Source organism: Vairimorpha necatrix, chromosome 9 (assembly GCF_036630325.1).
Source record: "Vairimorpha necatrix chromosome 9, complete sequence".
Lineage (NCBI taxonomy): Eukaryota > Fungi > Microsporidia > Nosematidae > Vairimorpha > Vairimorpha necatrix.
In genome coordinates this window covers 312032-339028 of record NC_088824.1, presented here as the reverse complement: position 1 = coordinate 339028, position 26997 = coordinate 312032, and the positions used below count along the sequence as shown (strand labels likewise).

At 28.3% G+C, this 26997-nt stretch overlaps 6 protein-coding genes across 6 annotated transcripts; 4 read left to right on the top strand and 2 right to left on the bottom strand.

The window, feature by feature from the left end:
• Positions 1–1317: 1317 nt before the first annotated feature.
• On the bottom strand, positions 1318–2760 carry VNE69_09064 (uncharacterized protein; the record flags this gene model as incomplete). The annotated part of the gene is made up of 3 exons (XM_065474582.1): positions 1318–1653; positions 1718–1827; positions 2610–2760. The coding sequence occupies 3 exons, from the start codon at positions 2758–2760 to the stop codon at positions 1318–1320; spliced, it is 597 nt and encodes a 198-aa protein (XP_065330654.1).
• Positions 2761–10058: 7298 nt separating this feature from the next.
• Positions 10059–10358, top strand: VNE69_09063 (uncharacterized protein; the record flags this gene model as incomplete). Its single annotated transcript, XM_065474581.1, has 1 exon — positions 10059–10358. One exon carries the CDS (start codon positions 10059–10061, stop codon positions 10356–10358), a length of 300 nt encoding a protein of 99 aa, XP_065330653.1.
• Positions 10359–12163: 1805 nt separating this feature from the next.
• On the top strand, positions 12164–13540 carry VNE69_09062 (spore wall and anchoring disk complex protein 1; the record flags this gene model as incomplete). Its single annotated transcript, XM_065474580.1, has 1 exon — positions 12164–13540. One exon carries the CDS (start codon positions 12164–12166, stop codon positions 13538–13540), a length of 1377 nt encoding a protein of 458 aa, XP_065330652.1.
• A 1931-nt stretch (positions 13541–15471) lies between these two features.
• VNE69_09061 (putative SP-containing protein) lies at positions 15472–16338 on the top strand (the record flags this gene model as incomplete). The annotated part of the gene is made up of 1 exon (XM_065474579.1): positions 15472–16338. The coding sequence occupies one exon, from the start codon at positions 15472–15474 to the stop codon at positions 16336–16338; it is 867 nt and encodes a 288-aa protein (XP_065330651.1).
• A 1518-nt stretch (positions 16339–17856) lies between these two features.
• VNE69_09060 (uncharacterized protein) lies at positions 17857–18552 on the top strand (the record flags this gene model as incomplete). The annotated part of the gene is made up of 1 exon (XM_065474578.1): positions 17857–18552. One exon carries the CDS (start codon positions 17857–17859, stop codon positions 18550–18552), a length of 696 nt encoding a protein of 231 aa, XP_065330650.1.
• Positions 18553–18770: 218 nt separating this feature from the next.
• Positions 18771–19739, bottom strand: VNE69_09059 (putative SP-containing membrane protein; the record flags this gene model as incomplete). The annotated part of the gene is made up of 1 exon (XM_065474577.1): positions 18771–19739. One exon carries the CDS (start codon positions 19737–19739, stop codon positions 18771–18773), a length of 969 nt encoding a protein of 322 aa, XP_065330649.1.
• Positions 19740–26997: the final 7258 nt, after the last annotated feature.

The following is a 26997-nucleotide window of genomic DNA, read 5'->3' as shown; positions in this document are numbered from 1 at the left end:
GTTCTTGGCTTTCCATCAATAAGTCAGTGCTTTGTGTCCGTCTTTAGTATAAACTCTATGCCTAGGGAAAGTGTCTATAGTTCTCGATATCTTTTAATACGGCCAAGAGCTCTAAGTCTGTGTTAGAGTAATTCTTATGTGCTTTCTCTAATCTTTTGCTGAATGCACTTACTAAGTGATCTTCCCATAATTTCCAATCTGTGAGAGGATTGCGCCTATTTTCTGCTCCGACGCATCCGTAGTCAAAATATACGGTTTCTTGAGATCAATCTTATTGTATTGTCTCTTCTGTGAGCAGTCTCTTTAGATGTTCGAATGCCTGTTTCGCTTTTTTACCGAGAGAAATACTCTTAACACTTCGTTTTGACTCTCCTTTAAACAGTTCCTATAAAGGGGTTGCATCGCTTACAAGTTGTGATGAACTCTCTACAGTAATTTATGAGGAAAAAACGACCGTAGTTGAGGAATATTCGTCGGCTCCGTATACTCCTTATGCTTTGACCTTCTCTGGGTCTGGTTTGATCGTCTTGTTTTTACTATATTCCCTAGAATTTTAATTTCTTCCTGTTATGGCGAATCCTGCTGCCTTTAGGCTATTCAATACGATTATAAGTGTTTATGGTGTTCCTAATGATTATCAGAATAGATAATAATGTAATCCAAGTATGGTACGACGAATTTTCTGTTTTCTTTCACAAAGATATTATCATAGTTCCCTGAAAAGTAGCTGGGGCATTACATAGCACAAACGGCATTCTGTAATATTCAAGTCCTTTTTTCAAGCTGAATGCTGTCTTCTTTTGTCTACTTCTTCAAGGGATATTTGATAATATCCTGACGTAGCATCTAATGTCAAAAAGATAGACGCGTCAGCTAGATCGTCCAGAATTGGCAAATATGTGGAAGAGGTATTTATCTTTTACTGCTATCTTGTTGAGCTCTCTGTAATCTAGACAGAGCTGATCGACCCATCAGGTTCTGTTACTGGAACAACTCTACTGTTCCGGGGCTCTTACATTTCTTAATACCCCCAGCTCCATGTTATTCTTGATCTATTGTGTGTTTTCCTCTTCATTTTTGCAAGGGATTTTCCGCTTTTTTAAAATTGCCTTCGCTACTGTTGTCTCGATTTGATTCTTCGCCATGTTACAAAGTGTAAGCTCTGAAATTTTAGTTTTGAGCAAGTTCGTGGTATTTCTCTTTGAAGAGATGGAATTGACTTTGTTAATCAGGGGGAGGCTCCTTTAACAGTATCGGCAATTTAGTGATCAGTTGTTCAAGTAATATGGGGTTCGTCCGTATCGTCATCTCCTAAGATTATAAGTCCGGTGCTCGTTCTGTGACGGTCGGGCCGAAAGTAATTAAAGCGTCTCCTGCCCTAAAATTTTTATCTATACATCTTTCTGTAATCATTAGTGGTGTCCCTGAGGCTGCTCGTATGATCGTTGAAGATCTTGTCAATCTGATATTTGTCCCTTCGAGGACTCTTGCAGGTATCAGGAGGACAATGGCTCCGGTATCGATTAATGCTCGATGTCGTTTACGATTTAATTCTACTTTTATGTAGCAGGGGTTAGTGGAACAGATGTTAATCTTGTAGTTTTCTATGGTGTAGGTATACTTCCCTTCTTCGCCGGTACGACCTTCAAAGCCCTGTTATCTGGAATCTCGTCCGTCTTAGTCTGCTTACTTTTTATAGGGAATGTTATCAAGCAACTTCCTTTGTGCGCCTCAGGAATTCACTCCAATCTTGGCATTGACTAGCAAATTCACAAATAATTGATTTGAGGCCTGAAAGTGATTTCTTGATTATTATGTGGCTGACTGCTTGGTACTCCGTTGTTTGTTACTCTATAAGAGTGTTTTCTTTATTGCAGAAGTCTATGAAAGTCTCTAGGTTACCAAGTTTTTACGTTTTAACAAACTCGTCTAGAGTGACCAGAGTTTTCTGTGAACTGTAAAATCTAAATTTCAGACTAATAGTAACCACTGCCAGATCAAGTTCGGACGCTTATTCAAATGCCATGGCTATCCATGAACGGGCCGGTCCCCGTAGACCCGGGCATACAAGTCTAGCGGTCTGAACTTCTTTCAGTCCCATAACACTAGCCGCAAACGTTCTGTCACGCAAACATGTATTTATTATCACTTCAATTTTCTACTGAAGCAGCCAACAGTTTTTATCGCTGTTGCCATGTCTAATGCTTTATTATTCTAAATTGCACAGGGGTGAATATATATAATATTTATAGGCGGATACGACACCATATATTTGCAATTTTTCTTAAAATACCATGTGATCATATAAAACAGTTTTAAGAAGTAAAAAATTATCGTTTTCTTGAATTATTTTATAATTTATGGATTCTAAAATATTCAACTAAAAACATATATATGTTTTACTTAAGATTGATATGTTCTCGATTTGAATAGAAATATATTAATATGAATATTTTGATCATTTTTATTTTTTGTTGGATTACTTTTTTTTTTTTAATCTCAAAGAAAATTAACAAATAATAAATTCTCTTAAATTAAAAAAATCATTTCATAGGGTTAAATAGATTTTTTTTGTCTTTCGTAATAGTGAAATATTTTTAAATGTGGACTATGATTTGTTAAATATCTGATTTTAATCTTACATTTTTTTACTACTTCTTTAACTTCTTGACCAATTTGGTCAATTTTGTTTATTTTTTTTACAAAATTTGTGACTTTGCTTTTAATTTTTAATTTTTGTTTGTAAGCTCGTAAATTCATTTATTGGGATATTTTTAATTAAGAACAAATCCTTATGTTGTAATTATGAATTTTTATGTTTTTTTTCAGATAATTTATCGTTTCTATTAGAATGTGCTTATATATATGTTATATATTCTTATATTTTAAAAACCCTATTTGAAGAATAAATACATGGGGGCGATACCGAATTGTGAGCTAACAAGTGTTGGCTGAATCAAGAGGCCAGAAGGTTATTAGAAGAGTTTAAGAGGATTGTTTATGGACTAATATTGTCTGATTATGATTTTGAGAAGAATGTAAAGAAGGAGTTTTTTGATCTTGAAACTGATGAGTTGAAAGAATTTATGGTTAAGAATATTAAGATTGGAGATCATTGGAAAGTTATGGAAACCAAATTAGAGGAATTGGTTAAAGTACAGGAGGAAAAGGGTATGAGATTACGGATGATTGAGGAGGTCACAAAGATGGTGGCAGAGGAGATTAGAAATATTAGTAGAGAGGAAAGAATATTTGAAAAGAGAACAATGAGATGTTATAATTGTTCAAGAATGGGACATAATAGTCAGATGTGTTATAATAGATATAGAAATGTTAAGAATAAAGACGAATGAGAGAGTATTAAAGAAGAAGGTAGCAGTAGCTGTGATGAAAGGACTTATAGGAACACATGGGATGCTAAAAGACAAAAGAAACAAGAATGGAAGACAAAAAATAAAAGATGTTATGATGAGGTAGGAAAGAACGGTCTAACATTAGAAGACATGAGAAAGAGGTTTAGGAACGTTGTAGACAACGATGAAGAGAAAATAAGATATTGTAAAATTGAAAAATGCAGAATCAGAACTGAAGAAGGTAAGAAAGTTGTAAGGAAAGGTCAGCAGGTGCCACAAGCGCATAAAGAAGAGCTGAGAAAATATATTCAAAGGTTAGAGACAAGGAATGTCATAAGAAGATCGACGTCGGAATGGAGAAATCCGATTAAAGCTTTAGTTAAGCCAGATGGAAGTATAAGACTGGTTAGCAATCTCATGGCATTAAATGATTTAGTGGAGAAAGACCCTTATGACTTAGTGAACATTAGGGATATCATAAGGAACACGCAAGGATCGAAGTTTTTCAGTGTTATAGACCTTAAGGAGGCTTTTTATGGAATCGAAATAAAAGAGCAAGACAAGGATAAGACTGCATTTAAGTATGATAAGATAGTATATGAGTGGAATTGAATGGTCATGGGGGTTATAAACTCGCCTCAGATCATGCAGAGAATTATGAATAAGATTTAAGATACACATTTGGGTGGTAAAATAGAAGTATACATGGATGATATAGTGATTCATGCAACGACTAGAAAAGAACATGATAAATTTTTGTAGAAGCGATGAAATTGTTAGAATGGAATAATATGCGGATAAATTCAAAGAAAAATCAGTATTGCCAAAAGGAAGTCAAGTTATTGGGAGTTACACTAAACGGGGATGATATGATGCCGTTTAAAATCAAGAAAAACGAAGCACTAGAGTTTCCAACACTGCAGAATGTGTCTGATATAAGAAGTTTCTTAAACTGAAGGAAAGGTTTCAATTATTTATTAAGAATTATGCGGAGAAGACATTATATATGACTGAAAGTTTTAAAGGTAATATTAAAGTATGGAATTGTACTGATGATTTGAAAGAGTATGAAAATATAAAGGAAACGTTATGAAGTATGATAAAGTTGAAAATTGTAAACTAAGACATTGAATTTTTAACGAACTGACGCAAGCAATATAGGAATGGGCGCAGTACTCATCCAGAAGAATGATAAAAAAGAGTGAGTGCCAGTACAATGGGCATCGAAGCAATTCACCCCGACGGAAACTAGATTTGGTATAAGTGAAAAGGAAATGTATGCCATATATTAAGAATAATGAAATTTGAGTATGAGTTAAGAGGACGAAAATTTTAAGTAGAAACTGATCACAAAGCATTGGCGGAAATAAGAAGAAAGCCGTTTTTAATAACTATAGAATTAATCGAAGGATTGAAAAGATCCAAGAATTTGACTTTGAAATAGATTACAGGAAACCAGAACATATGGTCGTGGCGGATGCTTTGAGTAGGATACACGAGGAGGTTGATCCAAGAAAAGAAGCGATAAAAAAAGAAGTGAGCGTCAAATTGAAGGTAAATGGTTGAAGCACGTCAAGACAATAGACGGTAAAGAATACTGGAAATTTGATTCGGGAAGGAAAGCATTGATTCCTAAAATAGAAGAAAGAGATGAGATTATGAGACGTTATCATTAAGAGCATGGGCACAGAGGTCTAGGAAGCATGTATTATGCCATGAAGTTTGATTATTATTCGCCAGGAATAAAAGAAGATATGGTGAAAATGATAAAAAGATGCGAGGAGTGTCAAATTTACAATAGGAAAAAGTCTGCAGGATGTGATTTTGTTGCTACAAGCAGGTTTAAGAAAAAGTAGCGTTAATTTTAATTGATTTTAGAGATAAGAGCAAATATGTATTAGTTGAGATAGATTACCATACGAGGATAGCGTGGGGATGTGTATTATACGAAAAGAAGAGATCCTCTGTGGTTCAGTTTTTTGAGAACTTATGTAGAAATGGCAGGAGGCCGAAGGAAATAATAACGGATAATGGGAAGGAATTTGATAATGTTGACTTTAAGGATTTGTGTAGAAAATTGGATATTACCCATAATAAGGTGAGTGTCGAGTCTCATAGAAGCAATGGTAGAGTTGAAAGAGTTATAGGAACGCTTAGAGAGCTAATATTGAAAATGATTAAAGAGACGGCGAGTTTTGAAGACATAATGATGGAAAGCTTTAAAATGTATAATAATAGTTACCATGAATGTATAAGAAGTACTTCCAATGAAGCGGTAAAAGACAATACGGGAAAAGCGATGATATTAAATGGATTAGAAGGAGACTACAGTAAAAGATTTGTTAGAATATATAGAGAGCGTTTATTGAAGGACAACGAGTAAGGATAGCTAAGAAAGAAAACATCAAAGGATGTAATAAATATGAAAAGGGAAGGTTTTTAGACGAAGGTATTATAATGGTGATATGCCCTGGAGACTCGTATGTTGTGAAGCTATCTAATAAGCGATATGTTAAAAAGAGACATTATGACTTGAAAAAATTGCTTAAGGTCAATGGTGATGTAGGAGACTAACCGTCTTGGAGGGGGAATGTTGTATATTCTAATATTTTTGATCCCCAATTATGATAAATAAATACATATAATAAATACAAATAATTTAAATTTTCGGAGGTGAGGTACCACAGTACCCCACATTTGAGGGTGTTTACTTTATTTTTTCGAACCCCAAAAACGAAGTGCAAAAAAAGGAGGAGCAGGAAGGGGACAAAAATTACTAGGTCTTTATGATAGTAAAAATACATAATTAAATAATAAAATGACTTAAAATTGAATTTCAAACCAAATTTAGTAACTAAATATATGATATAAAAAAAAATTAAGATTTATACAAATTTATTTACTTAATCCTAGTTTTTATTTAATAGCCCTTAAAAATGACAGATCTCTATAAGGATGTCGAGAAAATAATGGAAAAAATGATTCTGAGAACATTAGAAGGCAGATTTTGTCCAGTATGCCTTGGAAATGTACATCGACGTATGGAAATACAAAATCAAATGCGTTGTACCACAAGAGCATGTCGAAAAGAATATATAATAACGAAAAAGAAGCCTTTTTTTAATGCTAAATTGTCTTGGTTAAAAATATGCCAGGTTATATATTTATTGTTTGAAAATACAACATTCAGAATGATAAAAAACCTACTTAATATCCACAAAAAAACAATCTATAGAATTATCAGAAAAAGTAGTAAACATATAACTGGCAATAAAAAAATAGGAGGTCCAGGTATAATTGTAGAGATTAATGAATCTAAATTCGGAAAGAGAAAATACAACAAAGGCCACAAAGTTGACGGTGTGTGGGTAATTAGGATGGTGGAAAGAACAGCCGAAAGAAGTCTAGTGCTTCTAAAAGTAAAAAACAGAAAAGCCGAAACTCTTGAAAGATTAATAAAAAAATATGTAAGTCCCGGAAGTATTATATTTACCGACTGTTGGAAAGGTTATATAAATTTAAATCAATTTGGGTTGTATGAACACTATACTGTTAATTATTCTCTTGGTTTTATAAATCCAGAGAATGGTGTTCATACTAACACGATTGAAGGGACTTGGGCGGGTGTTAAAAGAGTGATTCCTGCCAGACATCGGACTGAAAAGGATATAAATCGTTATCTTAATTTATTTACTTTTAAAAGAAATAATCCTATAAATACGTTCGAAATGTTATTAAAAAAGGCATTTTCTTAATACATCTTATTTTAAAATATAATTCTGTACATAAATATATATTTATTTGTTATTTTTAATGTCGTAAGTGCTTAGTAATTTTTGTCCCCTTCCTGCTCCTCCTTTTTTTGCACTTCGTTTTTGGGGTTCGAAAAAATAAAGTAAACATTCAAATGTGGGGTACTGTGGTATCTTTCACCCAAATTTTCTTATAAATTAAGTTACTATAATTCGGGTATCCAAAGAAATCTTAAGTCATCTTATTTATAAACTCTGGCAATTGTTTCGTTTATAATTCAGTAGCATACCTACATTGTGTAAAAGCAGTTTTCAAGTACATTATTACAACATTTTATCGGTACATGACCGTTTGTAACTCGCTTTGGATAAATGAACCCGCTTTGAAAATTCAAAAAAGAGAAAAATAAAAAAAATTATAAAAAAAGAGACTTAACAATTTATTTTAATAATGAAATAAGCGGATTTATCCGTTGATTTTGGGGGATTTGAGAAGCCAGCAAAATTGTAAAAGGTACTCACGGTATTCGTCCTGGCTTAATTCATATCTGGATCGAATATTTTTTTAAAAAAAATGAGCTAAAACCAACTAAATTATTTAGGATTGTGTCTCAAAATCGCTAGGGTTTACAGCACCGATGAAGTGATTCACAGTCCTGTGCTATATCTCTTTGCTTGTTTAATTTAGCCTCAAATGCTACTCATTGATTAGTGATCATAAAAGAAACAGTTTATACATTATCTTGTATTACCTCAAGAAAATTGCAGTACTATTACTAGTTACAAAAACGAGCAAGGCGCACGCCGATTCAGTATCAAATGTTTCCAACGAAAACCTTTTTTTTTTCCATGTTCAAATTCATTTTATCACTAAAAGGGTATCTGTCTAAAAAAACATTGTTTTTGCCAAATTTGCCATTTTTAGGGGAGTCCTGAAAATTTTCAGAGCGAATTCATTTCCCAATGCGGGGTTCAAACGGTCATGTACTTTTTAATCGAATTTAATACAATTTACAAAACGCAAACTATTAGTTTTTAGTGATTCTTTAACCCCATTTTATTTTCTAAAAAATGATTGATTTTATTCTCATATTCGGATTTTTTTTTCTTATTTTAGTAGAACACAAAAGATGCTAGAATTAGAATTTTAAATGCCTTTTGTTGCGTGCTTCATTTCATAAATTTTTTGATGAGATTTTTATCTTGGTCTTGAGGATCAAATGTATCTAATACAATTAAGTCTAATTCAATTTGTTAGTTATAGTCTTTACATAAATACGCTTTCCTCGTTTCTTTCTTTAAATAATTCAAATCATTTAACTCACTATTTATGCCACAAATATTTTTTTATTTGAAATTGAAATCGCTATTAGTTCTAATTTTCAAAAGCTTCGCATTTGGATTGTTATTAGATTTCATTATGGTCTGCATCTAACATATCATGGAAGGTGTTACAAATGTGTCATTATCGAATTTGAAGAAATTATGTATCTTATGTATTCATTAAAGTTCAAATTAATACAATACACAAAATTTTTTTATTAAAAACATGTTATGAGTGAAAAAATTATCATTTATTTATTAGAAAAATTAATTGCAAAAAAAAGTTGTATTGATAAAGGGTCTTCTTCTAAAATGTTCAACTTCATTATAAGCCTAGTGACATATAAAAATTGATTTTTTTCCTTGCAAGTAAGAGGTAGGGCGAAACCTTACGTAGGAACCAGAGGGATTTGGGTGTGATCCTCATCTATCGGGAACTTTGAGAATCTTACTCAATAAAACTCCCTCCGTACAACTTGCCGGTGCAGCAAGTTCCTTGTATTCATTGGACTTTGGCTTTAGGAGATCACTCCCCATTTATGCCTCAAATCGCGTTTAGAGTGACCTCACAGCGGATATACTTAACGAGCATGGTTATATATAATCCGAGGAGAAACATCATCGTACTGACTCAAAGGTCACTATAATCATCTGTATTGCACACACAGCTCATTACACGACACATCACCAGCTCTGTGTTTTATTGGGCTGCGTTGACCACCATTCTTCCACTAGTTTCTGAAGCGTGTTACAGAATTTGTAGGATAGGAACCACAAGACCTTCTAAGCCCTACTTCGTCTAGTCTCTTAGTTAGCTCTAGGATCCCACTCTAGAGTGCTTATCCATGGGCTCCAATTAGGCCATACTTATTAGATACCTTTATGTATCATTTAGTCCCCTCAAAAGGGATACTGTTTTTTTCGCCTTGTGGTGCGTTTTTACATTAGATGCATGTTCTTTTGTAGCTGGACACACAAATTTCATTAGTTCTACTTAATCAATATCGTAGACATTTATAACATCCAAGTTTTTCATTCTGCATTCAAAGTAAAAACAATATTGATCCCACTGTTAAACGAGCCCAGTAATTGCTCAATGTAAGCATTACCATCAACCAATGGGCTAATCTTTTCATGATTTTTATCCTAATCTTTTGTGTCTTAGCAGCACATGTTTGTTCGTACAAAAAAATTTCTAAACCACAAGTCGATAATCAGACAATTAAGATATTTGTAAAGCCCACAAATGTCAATAAAGACGATTTTTTTGACTTGATCAAGTTATTAAACATTTTTTAAAGTCTTGTTGAAACAATAATTTTATTACTAGAAAATAACGACAAATTAAATTTGAAAAAATTTATATCTTCGATACAAGAATTATTAAAGAATATAATGATGAAGATGTAGATTATGAGAGTAGATTTCTAATTTATTTCTTGTATAGAATAGGAATCAATTTTATTAAAAAAATTACTATTCTAAAGACTGTCTGTGATGATATGATTAAGTCTTCAAAACAGAAAGGGTTTTGAGGAAAAAGATACAAGAAGATGTTTCAATGTGTCAAAATGGTGTAGTGTGTCTTATAATTGCATTTAATGAGAAATATAAAAAAACAAATGCCCTAATGTTTGGACTTAAAAAGATTCCTAAGAGTATTTTAATATTAGACAATATTAAAATTGTATCAGAAGATCTGAAAGAGAGAATTAGACATCTTCTACCTAATACAGTAGTAGATTATGAAGAACAAGATAGAAATTATGACCTTGTGTTTCTTTTAGATTATATTTTCAGATTTAATCTGAAATATTACAAGCCAATAAGCAACGCAGAAATTATCTTCAAGAGGGAATGTTTAGACATGAAGATAGTGACGGAAGGACTGGCGCATTTTAGTAATTGTGAGATAAGAAACGGGGTGTAAAAGACAATAAACATTTATATTTAAAATATGGAGACAAGTATAAATTTTGAAAATCAAATTTTTTAAAGAAAAATAGCTTTGTATTTCAAAATTTGATCATTTTCTTTTATTTTTTTTATAGAAGTTCACAAAATAGCTTATTGAAAAAATTCTATTTATGAAAAATCATCAAATATATTTAGTAAATATTGATCATTGAATCAACAAAATTTCAAATAATGCGCTTCTTGCTTTTCATTGAAAATTGGGGCAAGCAAAAAATGTTTAATATCTCATGAGAGAATGTAGGAGTTTTTAAATATGAGTTGAGGGTTCAAACTTTTGCATTTTATTGTAAATTAATAATCTCTTACTATATTATATTATTTTAAAATTTTACATAATATGATATTCATTCTAGAGAAAACTTTTAAGGAAACAATTTTTTTATTTTGGAAGAAAAATAAACACAAAAATCTGGCCAAATTTCATTACAAATTGGATTCAAATAATTTATAATTTTTAATATACTAAAAACCAACTTCAGAAAACGACATATTAAAGTAATGTTATATAAATTGAAGCCAAATAAAATACTTAAAAAAATTATAATATAATATTATAAGTTTATTGGAAACTTTTGGGTTATTGATTAATACAACCAGTTTATCAAACATACAAATTAATTCCTTTATTGTTACACTCTGTCTTTTTTGGCGCTGTAAAGTCAGGAAAATACGAAAAACAAGTTTTTTGTGTCAAAAAGCCTCATTGATGTTCTAATATTGAAATAATATCTTAATGATTGATTTAGTCTAAAAAATATACTAATGATTGGATATGTTAACAACATAATTTAACGAAATGCATTTTCAATTTTCTGTTAAGTACTATACTTCACTTGAAAAAATTTAAATTCTATTTCAATATTTAAAAATGGAAAAGAGTTTTAATTGCTAAGTAGACTTAATACATAATTCACTTTGTTAATGTTTTTATTTTGAAAATTAATTCAATAAATCGAGAAAAAGTGTTTTATTTGCCATAAATATACAAACAAAATAAAACTTATGTGCAAACATGCAATATATCATTAATAAACTTAATGTTTTAAATAACAAGGTGTATTTAGAACATATAAATAATAGAAACACACTTATATATTATTTGTAGCTTAATTAATGCTATAGATTATTTTCATCATTATTTCTAAGTGTCTGTAATAAGTTCATTTAATTATTTGAATAGTAGATTTCATCCTTAAATTTAAAAAATTATGTAACTTTATTCTATATACACATTATATTCATCATTATTATCATAGATTTATTAGTCTATGTTATAATTCTATCAAAATAAAAACATGACTAAATATCTTTCTGTACCTTTTTCTTGTTACTATGAGCGTATTTTAGGTAAATTACTTTTAATATTCATACAAAAAAAATTCGTGGTCATTTGATTAATTTGCAATAGTCTTATATTATAAAAATTGTATTACAGTTAAAGTAAAATTTTGAATAAAAATACTTTATTATTAATGAATAACCTTGGTGATTATTAATTAATCATTTTTGCTAACTTTAAAAATTTTTAGTAAAGTTGTGAAAAGGTCTCTATGTTAGTGTTCCAAACTAAAAACCAACAAACTCAAACATTTTAACGAACAAACTGTTTATTGTAAACAAATCTGAAAATATGAATTAGCTAAAAATATTTTTTTTTACTTTTTAATTAATTTTTATAAAAAAATTATTGTGTTCATTAAACAAATAAACAATAGAAAAAAACTATAAAAGAAAAATTTTTACTAAGGGTTTAACAAAATGAAGATTGCTCTCTTTATCCTTAGTGTCGTAAGGGCATTCCTCCCTATACTCATAGAAGGAGATGGATGCGACGATCCGTATGAGATATGTAGGAAAAGCTCGGGCATCGGAGTAGTAGCAAATGCGAAGAATGTAGTATTTCTCATGAACATACTGAAAGAAGCAAAAGTCGAGTCTGCATTTGTGTATGGATGGGAGAATAATAAGAAGTTGATGGTTTTAACTTGGAATGGTACATTGTCACCGTACATTAAAAATAGGAATACAAGTAGGTATGCATTCTGTATTGCAGCTTGTCCATGTAAACCAAGGACAGTGCAAGAAAAAACTCATATTGTTATTCCGTCAGCAGAAATTTGCACGAAGCCTGCGCCAATTCATAATACACCAGCCATTACACATCAGTCCGGAGTAACACAAAATCAGCATGTTCAGATACCTGCACAATATGTACCGAAGCCATGTTGTCAATCAAATAATGCACCAACACAATGTAACGAATCGATTTATGGACCAATTCAACACAATCAATCGCATAAAGCTACTTCTCCGTGTTGTGAAACGAATTTTCCTTCTCCGTGTTGTGAAGTAAACGTTCCTACTTCGTGCTGTGAAGCAAATTATCTACCATCACCATGTTATGAATCAAATTACAATAATTCAAATTGTCATAAGTACGCTTATCCAACACATCAACACGAAAAATACAAATGTTGCGATACAAACATTCTTTCATATCTCAAAGAAAAAGTGCTTTGTGAAAGACCGCGTTCTTATCACTGTAACAAGAGATATGATAACCACAATATTCCAAGATGTTTCTTACCATGTGAATCTTCAAGTTCAGAAGATTGTCGATACGTCTGTAACGAATCTAGCAGTCAAGAACATGAATATTTGCATGTAAAATGTAAACCAATTGCGAATCAAAAATGTGAATATGAAAAATGTTATGATAATTACGGTTATCCATATGGATTAAGTAAAAGCAACTCATCTAATTCAAAAGTCTATGAGATCTCGTTCATTGATGAAAATTCATTTAAATTAGTAGAAATAGACAAATTGTATTGCAAGATCGAGACTACATATTCTCTTCATGAAGATGATGAATATAGACCAAATCGTATTCCTGAATTGTTATATCATCCATTAAAATTGTATGATATACAATGCGAATTGAATGCGACATATAATCAAAATGTATGTCTGTATATTACAGACTGTAACGAATTACTAGTGATTATCAGCAAGAAGATCTATCATGTCATATTAGAACATAGTAAGTCCAGGGTTGACTTAGAAAGTGTATCTGAAGAAGAATACGAAGAACTAGTAGAAAGAGGGTTATACAAAGTATCCTTTAGGGATTAATAAACAATTAGTGTGAAATCTATTGTATATTTTTACGTTTAAAATTGAAGAATTTGTGTAATAATATGTTAATTTCAAAACTTATAGTTGTTTTGCGTTTTATTTATTAAGGAACATTATGAATCACTAAAAATTCTGCGAAAAAAATTATTCGTGTATAAACTTTCTTGTGTGTTGTCCTCAAACAAATTAATAAATAAATCTTATGTTATCGATAATCTATCTTTATGAATTTTATATATTTTGGCAATTTTTGATGCTAATTTGTATATTATTTGCAAATAGTATAAAAAATAAGAATATAGTATAAATATTTTTTAATCAGATTTTTTACTACCAAAATACATTCAGTATTATATTTTATTAATAACATTTGTTAATTTGTTATATTTGGTAGTTTATATGTTTTTGATGTAATTTTTAATTTATCAATGCTTCTCTTAAAAATTTTGAAATCTAGCTAAAACAAATATTTTAGAAAAAAACAAACAAAACTAGAAGATTTAAGGTGATATATTTTTTCTCATTATCTTGCTTTGCATTTTATTTTTTAATAACTTGTATTGTATAGTTTATTAAAGAAACTAACATAAAATCTGCTTTTAAATATCTAATTTGATATCATTGTACTATTAATAATATTTATATTATCGAAATACATTTTTACTCTCTACAAAAAAATATTAGAGCTCCTCATACTTAGAAGCACATTCGCTCGAAATAGATATTATTTTAAACTTTCAGAATTAAAGACTATATTGTGTTAATAACAATAAGAACATAGTTTTTATTCTAAAAAAATATAAATTGTAACAGATTTTTATTAAATATGACTTTGCTTTTTAGTAAATATATAAGTTGTAATTTTCATAAATAAAAAAATAATCAAACTTTTAAGATTTTTTTCACTATTCTCTCAAGATGCAGTTTTGTTCGAAGTGTGCGATACAGATATGCTTGAAATCAAAGCTAAATCAAGAAGAAAAAAAAAATAATTCAATTACTACTATATTTGGAAACTTTTGCTGAAACTAATATTTGAATATTATTTAGAAAATTTCGTATGTTATCGCGTGAGATTATATGTTGCTGTTTTTTCTTAAATTATTATTGTGCTTGGCTTAAATAGCCAAATTGATGTCTATATTCAATCCAAAATACATGTATATTTTTAAAGTCAGCAAAAGAAAGTAGTGTGGAATTACTAAGAAAGTAGATTCAGACGAATACAATTATGTCAAAACAATAGTAGCTATAGAATTAATTTACAACATGTTCCCTGTTATTTCTTGTATGAACTAATTTTAGAACAAAAGATACAAATTAAAATTTATATACAAACAATTTAATACTTTAAGATAAACAATGTCTAATTCATAATTTTTAAAAAGGCGTTAAAGATTTATAACTGTTCATGCGATAAATCTTGCAGATTAGCATGTTCATGTTTTTACAAAATATCTGTTTAGAAGAATATTTTATCCAATATAATAATTTATATAATTACAAGAGGTATTTTATTTACATTAATTATACAAATAATGTCAAAAAATCTATAATGACTTTATTATTTAAAATATGACGTCATACAAACAAAACAATAATAAAATGTAAGTATCATTTCTATAATACTATAATAGGAATATTTTATAATTTTACTCTACTAATTAGATGTAATTATATATATATTATAAATAATATTAAGTGTTGTCTTTGTAATAAATTACAGACTAATACAAAAATATAATTGTTCACAGATTTAATATATGAGATAAAAGCATTTTTAATTGTAGAAGTCTTAAAACAAAACTATGTAAAATAAAAGTAATTAATTAAAATCATGCAATTTGTATGCATTGATTAATCGTTAATGAAATAATATAAATATATTTAGAAAATCTAAAATTTTGTTGTTTTTATACAACAACCCCATGTTTTCAATTTACGTATTAATTTTAGAAATTAGTTTTATTACTTCGTCAACCTTTTGTTTGAACACTTCTAGTTGTTTATATGCATCTTATATATATGAATCTAATAAACAGACGCCTGACTTGATATTTAATAGAACTACTGAGAATTTCTTAGAATTAGAATGCATAAAACAAAATTTAAATTTGCTAGGACCAGATGAACTCAGTTTACTTTTTAATGTTATAGATGAACATTTAATCGACAAAAATGATAATCTATATTGTCTCATTGTTGAATTAAGCAAATCTTCAGACGTTTATTGCGAGATAAAAAAAATACAAAATGAATTAAGATACCTACCTACCGCTATGAGAGGTAGACTATCTATATGTCCTAAAGATTTTCACATTATTTCTTCAAATAGAAAGAGAATACAATGCAAAAGTAATAACTTGAAATATTCCACAAAAAAATGTACGAAAATTTTAAAAACCGAATTAAATTGCTTAAATTTATCAAGGAACAAATTAGAATTCTATGTATTTGTTTTTGAATTTGTTGAAAGATGCGTTGATCTGATCACAATGAACACATTTAAATGTCAAGTTAAGTTACATTATCAATATTTACTTGATTATTATAGGATATATTCGAACTATATTAAAATGTTAATAAGTGAGGTTTCATTGCCTAAAATCTTAAATTATGCTGGAAAATGTTTAGTCGAAGAATCAAATATAAATTTTATTCTGTTGTGTAAAATTAGAGATGAGTTGATGTCATTAGATAGAATAATATCAAATTTTTATATAAATTTAGATAATTATTTATCGCACATGGAAATAATTTCAAATTTGATAATAGAAAATATTCAAAAAAATTAAATATAATTTACTAATCTAATATAACCTTGTTTTATTAACGTTGCAATTTTCTTTAAAAAATATTATAGTTTGACAAATATTTATACGAATTATAAGAAATTTGCAATAAAATTACATTGTGCCTATAAAAACCAGGTTCATGATTCACAATGAAGATTAATGTAAAAACTTTAATTTTTTTTATAACAACAATCTTCTTTTAACTCTCGCTCCAAATTTTAAAAAAATTTATAGAAGAAACCTTTTTAATTTTAGTATTATTTTCGAAAATTTATTTTTATATTTTGAGATATTCAACACATCGTAAAATTTAAAAACCAAAATAATGTAATTATTAGATATGTAAATACATGCAACAATAAAATTATTACAAATCGATTTCTTTATACAAAAATTACTGAACTTATGCCCTTTTGTTCTTAGATTGATGCGTATAATTAATTACAAAAAAAAATTTTATGTATTTCGAATTAATACGTCCTTTCATAAATCTACAATTATCATTTTTTTAAAAAATCCCGTATATCGAATACTCTATATTGAGAAAAAACACAGTATACAATATTATATACTATATAAAACTTAGAGTTGCTTTAGGATAAATTATAAATTGACTTTAGTCGCCATGGTCGAAGTAAACCAAGTTTCATATTGTATACCTACTTATAAATATGGCTGTAAATTGACAATATAGGTATTTTTAAGTATTTAGAATGTAATTATATAACAAACGTCATATAATATATAAGGGCAGAAAAATTGAAACCATTTGCAAATTCCAGCAAATTCGAGACTTTATACCATAAAAAACTTTAGTTTACATCTAATTATTTTTAATAGGTCAAATTTAATTAGTATAAAAAAAACATTATCAATCCTAAATACTAATTTACTTAATATTAGACTTAAAAACTAGAGCACCTCTTTGTTCAATAAAAGTCCTATATTTTTTTCTGACGCAAATTAATTAGACTTATGGTAATTTTTTCATGTCAGAATAAAATTTCAAAATTTATTTTGACTATACTTAATTATATTTTTTGTCGAGAGTCCATTGCACAAATTCCAGAAGAAACTCCGAGAACTGTCAAAGAGACTGTAAGCGTATCTTGTAAAAAATAATTATTTCTTGAGTTATAATATTATAACCAAATAAGGTATTGAATATTTCCTGTCAAACTCCGATTTTAATTTATATTATAATAAGGTTAAATTGGATGATTATAATCAATTTTATTTTTTCGACGAAGAAACAAAATAAAGCATCAAAATTGACTTTATCCTTTAATTCCTGTTCTAAGCGATAAATTTAAGTTTTAAAAGTTATTTAACAATCTTATCGATGAGCTTTCTAATGTATATTATATTTTCTGAGATTTATTTATAAATTATACTGCATTGTTTAATGTATAATCTCAAAAATTCTATATAATTTTTCATTTAACTTGACTTGACTTAATTTTTTTTAATTAAAACTATCTTAAATTCCTTTAAATTTGTTTGGAATATACCCATAAAATGCGTATGGCTTCTTTGATGTTTTTTCTAACTCTACTAAATGCAAGTAAGAAAAGGTTTCGAGGAACAGTAAAAAAAGATTTAAGTAGGTTAAAAGATGATTTTCATATAATGTTATTCAATCTATGTAACAGAAAGGGTTCAGTTTACGTGGTTGGTAATGAATATTATAGGAAGCGCGATGTCTTTCCAATGGCACTTATAATATATTGGTTACTTCATGATAATATAGAATCTCCAATAATATATAATAAAGGGACGAAAGAAGAAATAATTCAAGATAAGGAATTTTTGTCTCCATTGAGTTTTATAGATTCAATGATGGGACAAGATGAAGAATCTATTATATGTAAGGAACCAAAACATAAATTTGAATATGTGTTAGGAAAAGCTTTCAAAAAATTTTTTCGAAACCTCGTTTGCTACTATTTTCTTATTCATAAATTTGATATAGAAAATGTAGAACCTGTATTGTCTCGTTTTTTAGATCTAAAAATAGATCAAAAAAGGAACAATGCTATTACGAAAATTTTAAATTTCGATGATTATTTCTTAATTTGTGATAATATATGGAATGATGGATATAAAATTAATGCAACTGAACTTTCTACTGTTAATGCTTTCGCCATAAATAGACAGAGTGATTTCTTTCTTCCTTTAAATTCCACCCATAGGAATCCCTTGCTGCATAATTAATGCGATTAAATGATTATTTTATTATGTTTTTTAATTTTTTTTCATGAATAACATCAAATATTTAGTTGAATTCATAAATGTTGTTTTTTAAAAAACGAATTTTTCTAAATTGCTTATTAAGGCAAGAAATTGATATAGAACTATAGTTGCCATGACCTATAGACAATTTTTTTAATTAAATTTATGTATATTCATAAAAACAAAATAATTCAAACTTTTTAATATAAAGTCAATATTAAAGATAAGAATACGATTATCACCCCAATTACTGAAAAAAAAAATATTTTTTTGTTTACTGATTTTCCAAAAAGACTTACAACTATTAAACATAAAAATATAATTAGACAAGCCCCAGATAATCCGATAGTAAAATAATTGACGTCTTTAATAGGCATAAGAATGGCGGCTTGTGCTGTTGGATTATCGGTGCTCGATACTAGATTTTCTGTAGAAATCCCATTTTTTTCAATTCCCAATATTTCTTTTATTTTATTAAAATTTAGTGTACAATTTCCAGGTACAATAAAATTTTTAGACATACAAAATTTTTCATTTTTACATTCATCTCTTAGTTCATATGCATTACAAATAAGATCAGGCGCATAAGTTAATGTTCTACAACATGCAATAACAGAGTCATTTAACTCTTTAGTCGCTCTTTCAATGTTAAATCCGAATTTATATAATTTTAATGTACCATCGTAAGGCCTTAATGCTTGACGATCACAACTATCAAGGTATGACACGTCAGTATTGACATTTTCAAGATCGAAGATAACGCAAGAAGGATCGTATTTTAAATTTGATATGTTTTTATCAATACAAACCTGATCACATTGGCAGGCTCTTTTAATTAAATATGCACTACATTTTGGAAATTCTCTAATAGATTTAGAATCTAAAGTTTTATCGTCGAATCGAGACTTACAATATATTTCAAATGACAAACGGGTTTGTTGTAACTTTGGAGCAATGAGATCAATATATTTATCTTTAATTTTATGACCACCATTATATAAAACATTGTTAAAATTAAAAATGTTCTTAAAAATTTCATTATCGTTTTTCCAAACATCATCATTACTATTTACATCTAAATCTTCTACAGATTCTTGACTTTTGTAAACGTCGCTTTTAAATTTTAGAAAAGGCAAAATTTTAGTGAACAATTGCTCTGTTGGCTTCATTTATAGGGTTTCTATTTTTTAATTTAGAGTTAAGAAATTTATAAAAAAGCATTTTTGAACGAGCTGCTTATTATGTAATTTATTGTTTTTTATCAAAAAAGCGATGTACAGTTACAGCACAAATTAATTTATCAAAAAAACATTTTTTATACGTTGTTTATTTTGATTTTAATCGAAAATACCGAATAAAATGCTATTGAATATAAATATACGATTAATTGCATATTTATATTTAGCATAAAACCTTTAACTGTATTGTGTGGGGCTTGTAAAATTATATACAATCATCATGAATAAAATTATATTCGAAAAAGCAAGTTCAATGTTATAAATCATCTAAATTTTGCTTTTAAAACTATTGTATTGTAAAAAAAATATCAATAAGTTTTGCATGGTAATAATTATAGACCAAAAAAACAAACTAAAATTTTTTTATTACAAATTTTACAAGTAAACTACACTAGATAAACAAGATAGTACTATAAATCCAAAAATCATATACATTATACCTCTTAAATAGTACATAATAAATTTTAAACATAAAACCAAAGTACAAAATTTTGAATAGACATACAACATAGATGGAAATTATCACTGTGTTTAATTTTGAGCCAGAAAGATCATATATTAAAAAAAATCATTCAATTTATTAATTCTATAATTATTCTTTGCCCAATCTCAACATTTAATAAAATAAAATATGTTTCCAAATAACTTTAGTTTTTTTTTGTCTATGTCCTGAATCTAACACATTATTGCAAGCCGAAAAATGGAAATATCATATCTGTCGTAAATTTCATCAGGTATAAGATCACAATAAACGAACGTACAAGATAAACGATTGTTTTCTCGCCTTAAATGTTATCAACCCGCCTTAAATAACTTGAAAATTTTCTTTATGGTCAAGAGTTATTATTTTAATTTAACAAAAAATAGTTTTTAAGTTATTACAATCATTTTTGCATAATGTTTTAATACTTTAAAAATTGAAAATTTTTAACCTTGTTATATATATATATATATATATATATATTGAAGTTCAATTTTCTGTGGACAAGAGGGACAATGTCCCGATTGTGGATCTCATAGGAAGACCGTGGATCATTTAGCTACTAAGTGTGATCGAATGTTGGGTTTGATTAAATGAAAAGACACAACGAGGTAGTTGAAAGCATTCATCTCTTACTATGTATTAAATATGGGCTTAAGAAGACAAAAAAAATACGTGGACACTCAGTACAAGAATATAGAAAATGATCGTTCATTAATAAGAGTAGAAAAAAGAATATCCACTAATATAAAGGTGACCCATAATATGCCTGATATTCTTGTGTTTTACAAGAAGAAGAAAGAAATTTTAATAGTTGAAGTTGGTATAACCAACCAAATCAACATACTATAGTTGAAAATGAAAAACTAAGAAAATATGACCTTCTTAGAAATGAACTGGGACTAATACATAAATCCCGGACAAGAATATTTTTCTTATGTAATGACATGGGATGGAGTGATGACTAAATATCACAGAAAGTACATCTTGGAGCCGGAAAACAACCCGTACCTTACAGAATATATCTAGTTATTGTGTTCGAAAGGACTCTAGAGTCCATTTTTTAACAACGACGAGGATACGATCAGGAGGATGCAGGAGAAGAAGAAGTGGGAAGAGCTGTAAGCGCACTAGCAAATATGGCGACTGTTGAAGAAATGGTGTCGGCAAATGGTAATAAAGTTGGAAAACATTAATAAATCCACAGAAACCAAAGTCTGTGAAGAGCTGAATCATATGAGCGATACCGGGGAAAGCTGTGCTATAACTATCTAATCTTAATGATAAATTAACTCAATAAATCTTTTATGTTGAAGTTCAAATATAAACTTTAGGCCTTGTTTTCTAGAAAAGGTAAAGACTCAAAGTTAATAACATGTCTTACGTCTCTCGATTTAATAGGAATTATTGGATGGCACAAACATTAAAAACTATGAATAGCATTAGGCTTCAAGAAATATAATTGCTTGCTCTGAAAATCAAATGCTGATTAAATTTCGATAAGCATCATTTAAATCTATATCTTAATTGTTGTAACATCTAAATGATAATATTTGTCATCATGATTCGGTTTAAAGTCATTAAAATGTGTATAATTCTATCATATATGAATTTGTGACCTATTTAAGAACTCTTTTATAGACATTGAATGTATTATTTGCTATTTTAATGTCTTTTAAAATATTTGTTATAATTATGATCGTTTGTATTTTGAGTAAAAATTTCAATCCAACTATAGCGACTATACTAACAGTGTCTAAACCTCATTTTTTATCTAAAATATTCAGTATCAATTTTGTCAACTCTCGTTTATACGAATCGCCAATGTAATTCATCAATGCTGGGCCAGTGATGTGGAACTGTAAAGACACATATGTGAGATATTATCACTATAAGAATTTGCAGTATGTACTCTACTGTCTCCTAAAATTCTTATATGTGTATCGTTAATACTATATCTTGAAACATGATAGCCGATAAGGATATTAAAACAACCATTTTCGTAAAGAAAAAGCTGTATGAAGATGGCAACTTTCAATTCGTAGCCATTCACATGTAAATTATAATGTAAAAAGAATTAGGAAAATTGGATAAATTATGTTCTTAAGTTCTTCTAATATTAATCTTAGTCTAAATCCCATTCACAAGAAATAGTGAAATTGAACTTTTCTTTTTAGATTTTTTTATTTAAACAAAACAATATTAAACATTAAGACTAAAAATACAATGAATTATGATTTTTTTGTTGTTGTAAAAGACCGTTATATTCATTATATTATTTTTCAACATTTAGTTTTTCTTATAAAGCATTTGATTGTGTACTAGAAGTTCAATAAAAACAGAGAAATTCTGCATAATTTAACTGCTTTACGAATTTGCATAAAACATTTAAAAAATATTTTTTAGAGTCAATTTCTCTTTCAAATATCGTCTATAAAAGCTTTCCATGAAAGTAATAAAAAGATAAATGGTGAAAAAAACAACTTACTGATTATTTTTTACAAGATACACCCACTACCTCTTTTCACGATTCCTAGATGTCTTTTTGAAATTCACATATTGGGCTTTTGTGTACCACTTCCTATATAAGTATTTTTCCCATATTGATTACATAGTTAAGCTTTCTAAAGTCATTTTAATATGAAAGTAATGGTTACTAGAAAAATAGCTCCCTTTCAAAAAAATTAATTATATATTTATAAACAACTAAACATTTGTGAAAGTAAAGCAAAGGCACGAGGAAAGTAATATTTAAATCTAATTTGAAAAAATCTCTTACGCTATAAAAATTCTCCTAAAAATTTAGCGATACGATCATGATTTAATCCACTTCTTTTTCTATAATCGTGTTTTAAGTGGGGCCAGAAATTTTTAATGTGATTTGTACGTCCATCTTCGTTGTTTTTAAATCATTTGCATTGGTTTACTATTTCAGGCTGAGGCTCAAATTAGCTACGGCTTTAAGCATGATGAATATCCATCAGTAACAATAATAGTTCCAGAAAGCCAATGTTTTTTTTTAACTCTTATATTAAAGTTTCATATTTCAGTTGTAATTAGTGTTACAAAAAAATTGGAGTCATCTCTTTTTATAACTCCTTTAAGTATCCATGGTATATAGAGGTATCGTAGTGTAAACGATAGAATATCAATCACTAAGACATTACATATAATGGTTTCATCGATTTGAACTCTTATACTTTCTAAACTATCTTTTCTATTACCGAATGAGATTACCTTTAATATCTATTGATATATTTTTAAAATTAATATTTATGACTCGGCTATTTGCAAAAATTAATAGCTTGATAGTTCGTAAGAAAAGACCTATTATTATTCTCACCTTAAATCTTTTCTATTCTATAATAATATATTATAATTCGCACTTTTTTAAGAACAATTCTTTGTATTTTTTTTTACGATACATCTGTACTCTCCACCAATGAAGTCAGAATCTCTAGCAATAGACATGTTTTCCAGGCAAAACTTTGAATCACATTGAATGGTAGGATTTAAAGCACTCGGACTACGAAAAGTTTACTTGCGAGTTCATTATCTTGAAATATAATTCCAAGGACCATGTTCACACACATAAAAAATTCTTGATATTATAAAGGGTAAAAAATGTGAAAGAAAGGGGACCATAGCTTTGACAATTGCCTCCCCTACAAAAAATATATCTAAAAAAGTCAAAAAAGTGATGTTTTTTTTGATACGCTTTGTAAAAGGCTAAGGGCGATTTTCCTAGTAGCCCCAATCTATAAAAGTGTAACACGATTTTAATTAAATTTAATACTAAACAAATATAATATAAGATAATATAGTAGAATACAGATTATTTAAATTAATGCGATGAAGCTAAATTGTTTATGTTTTTATAAATCTTCCAAAATATCTGTAATTTACTAAAACATTGTACATTGGTATAAATACGACTAGAAATACTGAATAATACGAATGAAAATTTAATAAAATGTCCAAGTGTATAATTGGAAGATGCTAAATGTACAAGTTTAAGCAAGAACATTGTAAAATTTCTTTATTTTTTATTGCATAATTTTTAAAAATATTTTGCCTCTTTTTCTAACCTCGTTAAGTTTACTGAGTATTATTGATGATTTAAACTGGTTATTATATTTATAATATATTTTGAGTTTGATTGATTTCCCTATTTAGATTAGATGTGTTATTCAGTAACTGCTTCAAAATCAAAAAAAAAACATTTTATCAAGAAAAATTTAAAATTGAGATGAAAGCAATATGAAAAAAAAATAGTATAAATTTGTAAAATGAAATGTTTAGAATCAAAAAATATACTTAAAGAGTGTTTAGTTAAAAAACAAGTTTACACAGTAAAATATATATTTTTTTAGATTTTTTTGAACTGTATTTTCAAAATATAAACTTTAAAATGTAGAAAAGAATAATAAAAAAACAAAACCAAAAAACTTAAATGAAAAGTGGGATGTTTTAGATTATAAAAATATTATATTCTATGTTGAAGTCTTTATTTTCTATAAATAAAACTCTTTGCCTGTTAATCCCTTCAACACTCTATATATATTTTTTTATAATTTTTTCGGAATTATTACTTTTTTATAATTCATTCTAGCACGTGAAAATTGGTTTGCTTCTATTAAATAAAACATAAATCAAGAGATTTGTAAAATAAAACAACTTTCCACTATATTATTGAAAGGATTTTGCTTCTTTTTTGCACCTCATTTTATCCTTTTGAAATCTCTTAACGAAGTATATAGTCCTTTTATTTACAAAGTAACAATAAATGTAACTTGATAGTTCAATTTGTTTTTTATAGTGTAAATACTCTATGCTAACACATTTTTTCAATAATTACTCAAGAAAACATTGTTAAAAATATACTCAGATCGTTTTAAGTATTTTATTAACTCGAGGTGCCCTTTAGCCAATGGTAAAGATAAAGCTTTCAGATACATTACGAATGCTGATCCCTTTGATACCGTATAATTTCATATTTCTTTGATGCAGTTGACCTCCTATATGATGAAAATATTCTCGAAAATCATTAATTTGATCCAATAAAACTTGTGTGCATCTAGTCATAGGGAGGACAAACATATTTTGAAATGCATTATGCACTAAAAACTTATATTACTTAGAAACTTATCGATACATAAAAGTATTGCTGTATACTTCCAGATTAAACACCATGTCCTTTTCATTTTGGTCGTGATTAAAAGTTAAATAAGAGACCTTACTAAGTAGAGCAATATAAAGTCTTGTAAGCAAAATCATACGAGACTATAACCATGGTGATCCAAATTGTTAGTAGTAAAGGGATCAGCACAGACCAATAAAATACCGGCTGAACAGTGGCAGTGTAAGTTGTTGTGTGTGAAATAAGACGATGAAACACATCTTTGGGTATGACGTAGATGTCTCTCCTCGGGTTATAAATTCTATGCCTGTTTATTGTATTCGTCGTGAATACACTTTGGACGCGATTGAAGGAATAGATGAAAATTAATTCTAACGAAGCCAAAGTCAAATTATTATGACGGAGATAGTTAATCCTACGTTTTTTAAGAATGAATTTAATCGATAAAGATTACACTGTATCAGTTAAATAGAAATCGAAAACAAAACCTCCTTATCCATATGTAGCGGTTCTACCAATCTCACGCAAAGAAAAAAAACAAAACACGACTTATATTGCTCTAATTCTTACGTATCTTAGTTGGCTCAGAAATCCCATATAAAAATGAACCAACTTGTGCTTGAACAGGTTGTACCCAGAATTAATTGCAGTGTAATTTTCCTTTAAAAATTATATTCTATACGGCCTTAAGTGTGTTCTCCTACTAAATGCTTATTCCCTTTTTGCTGTATACAAACAAGTTTAATTGTCAAATTAATAATCACAGTTCTTATTTTTATTATATATTTTGTTCTAACTGCATCATAGAATATAAGCACCTTAGATTATGAAGGTATTTTATTCTACACGCAAAAAAGACGAGCTTTGTCATTGGTCATACGACTACTGCCCCAATATAAATTTTTTCCTGAGCGACTTTAACTCTCTCATTCGGTCTAAAGATGCAACCCCATCTATTTTTTTGTTAACTGCATCAACAATAGGCCATAAAAAATGTATATTTTTTATATAGATATATAATTATATTCAAGATACTAAAGTTATCTTTAATTCAATTTAATCAGTATAAAACAAAATAAAATTTTTTTATTTTATAGATTTTTTAAAAAACAAAATTTCCTTAGTAAGATATCATAAAATTTATTATGAAAGATCTAAATCCTTCGCGATTGATACGAATAATTTGTGGATAGTGTAATCTATTTAGCCTTTAACACAGGAAGAATATAAGAAGGTTATTAGTTATGCAATAACCAAGGAGGCATGGCTATATAATGGTAAGTAAAAAGTAAGAAGAAAGCAGAATGTCATTAATTGCATGTTTGAAGACTTAAAAATGTATTAAAATAAAAAAAAATCATTATCATATATTTATTTTTGCAATGATTATCATTTCGAAACAATATAATCGAAAAGTTTGACGTTACCTCATCTTTTTTTCCCTCTAATAAAAAACATCAACAAAGCCTCAAATCTTGTTATTTTACAAATCTAAACATTTTTTTTCAGGGAGGGGGCAAGAAAATGAAGTAAAGGTATTTTTGACTATTTGATAATTTATGATAGTC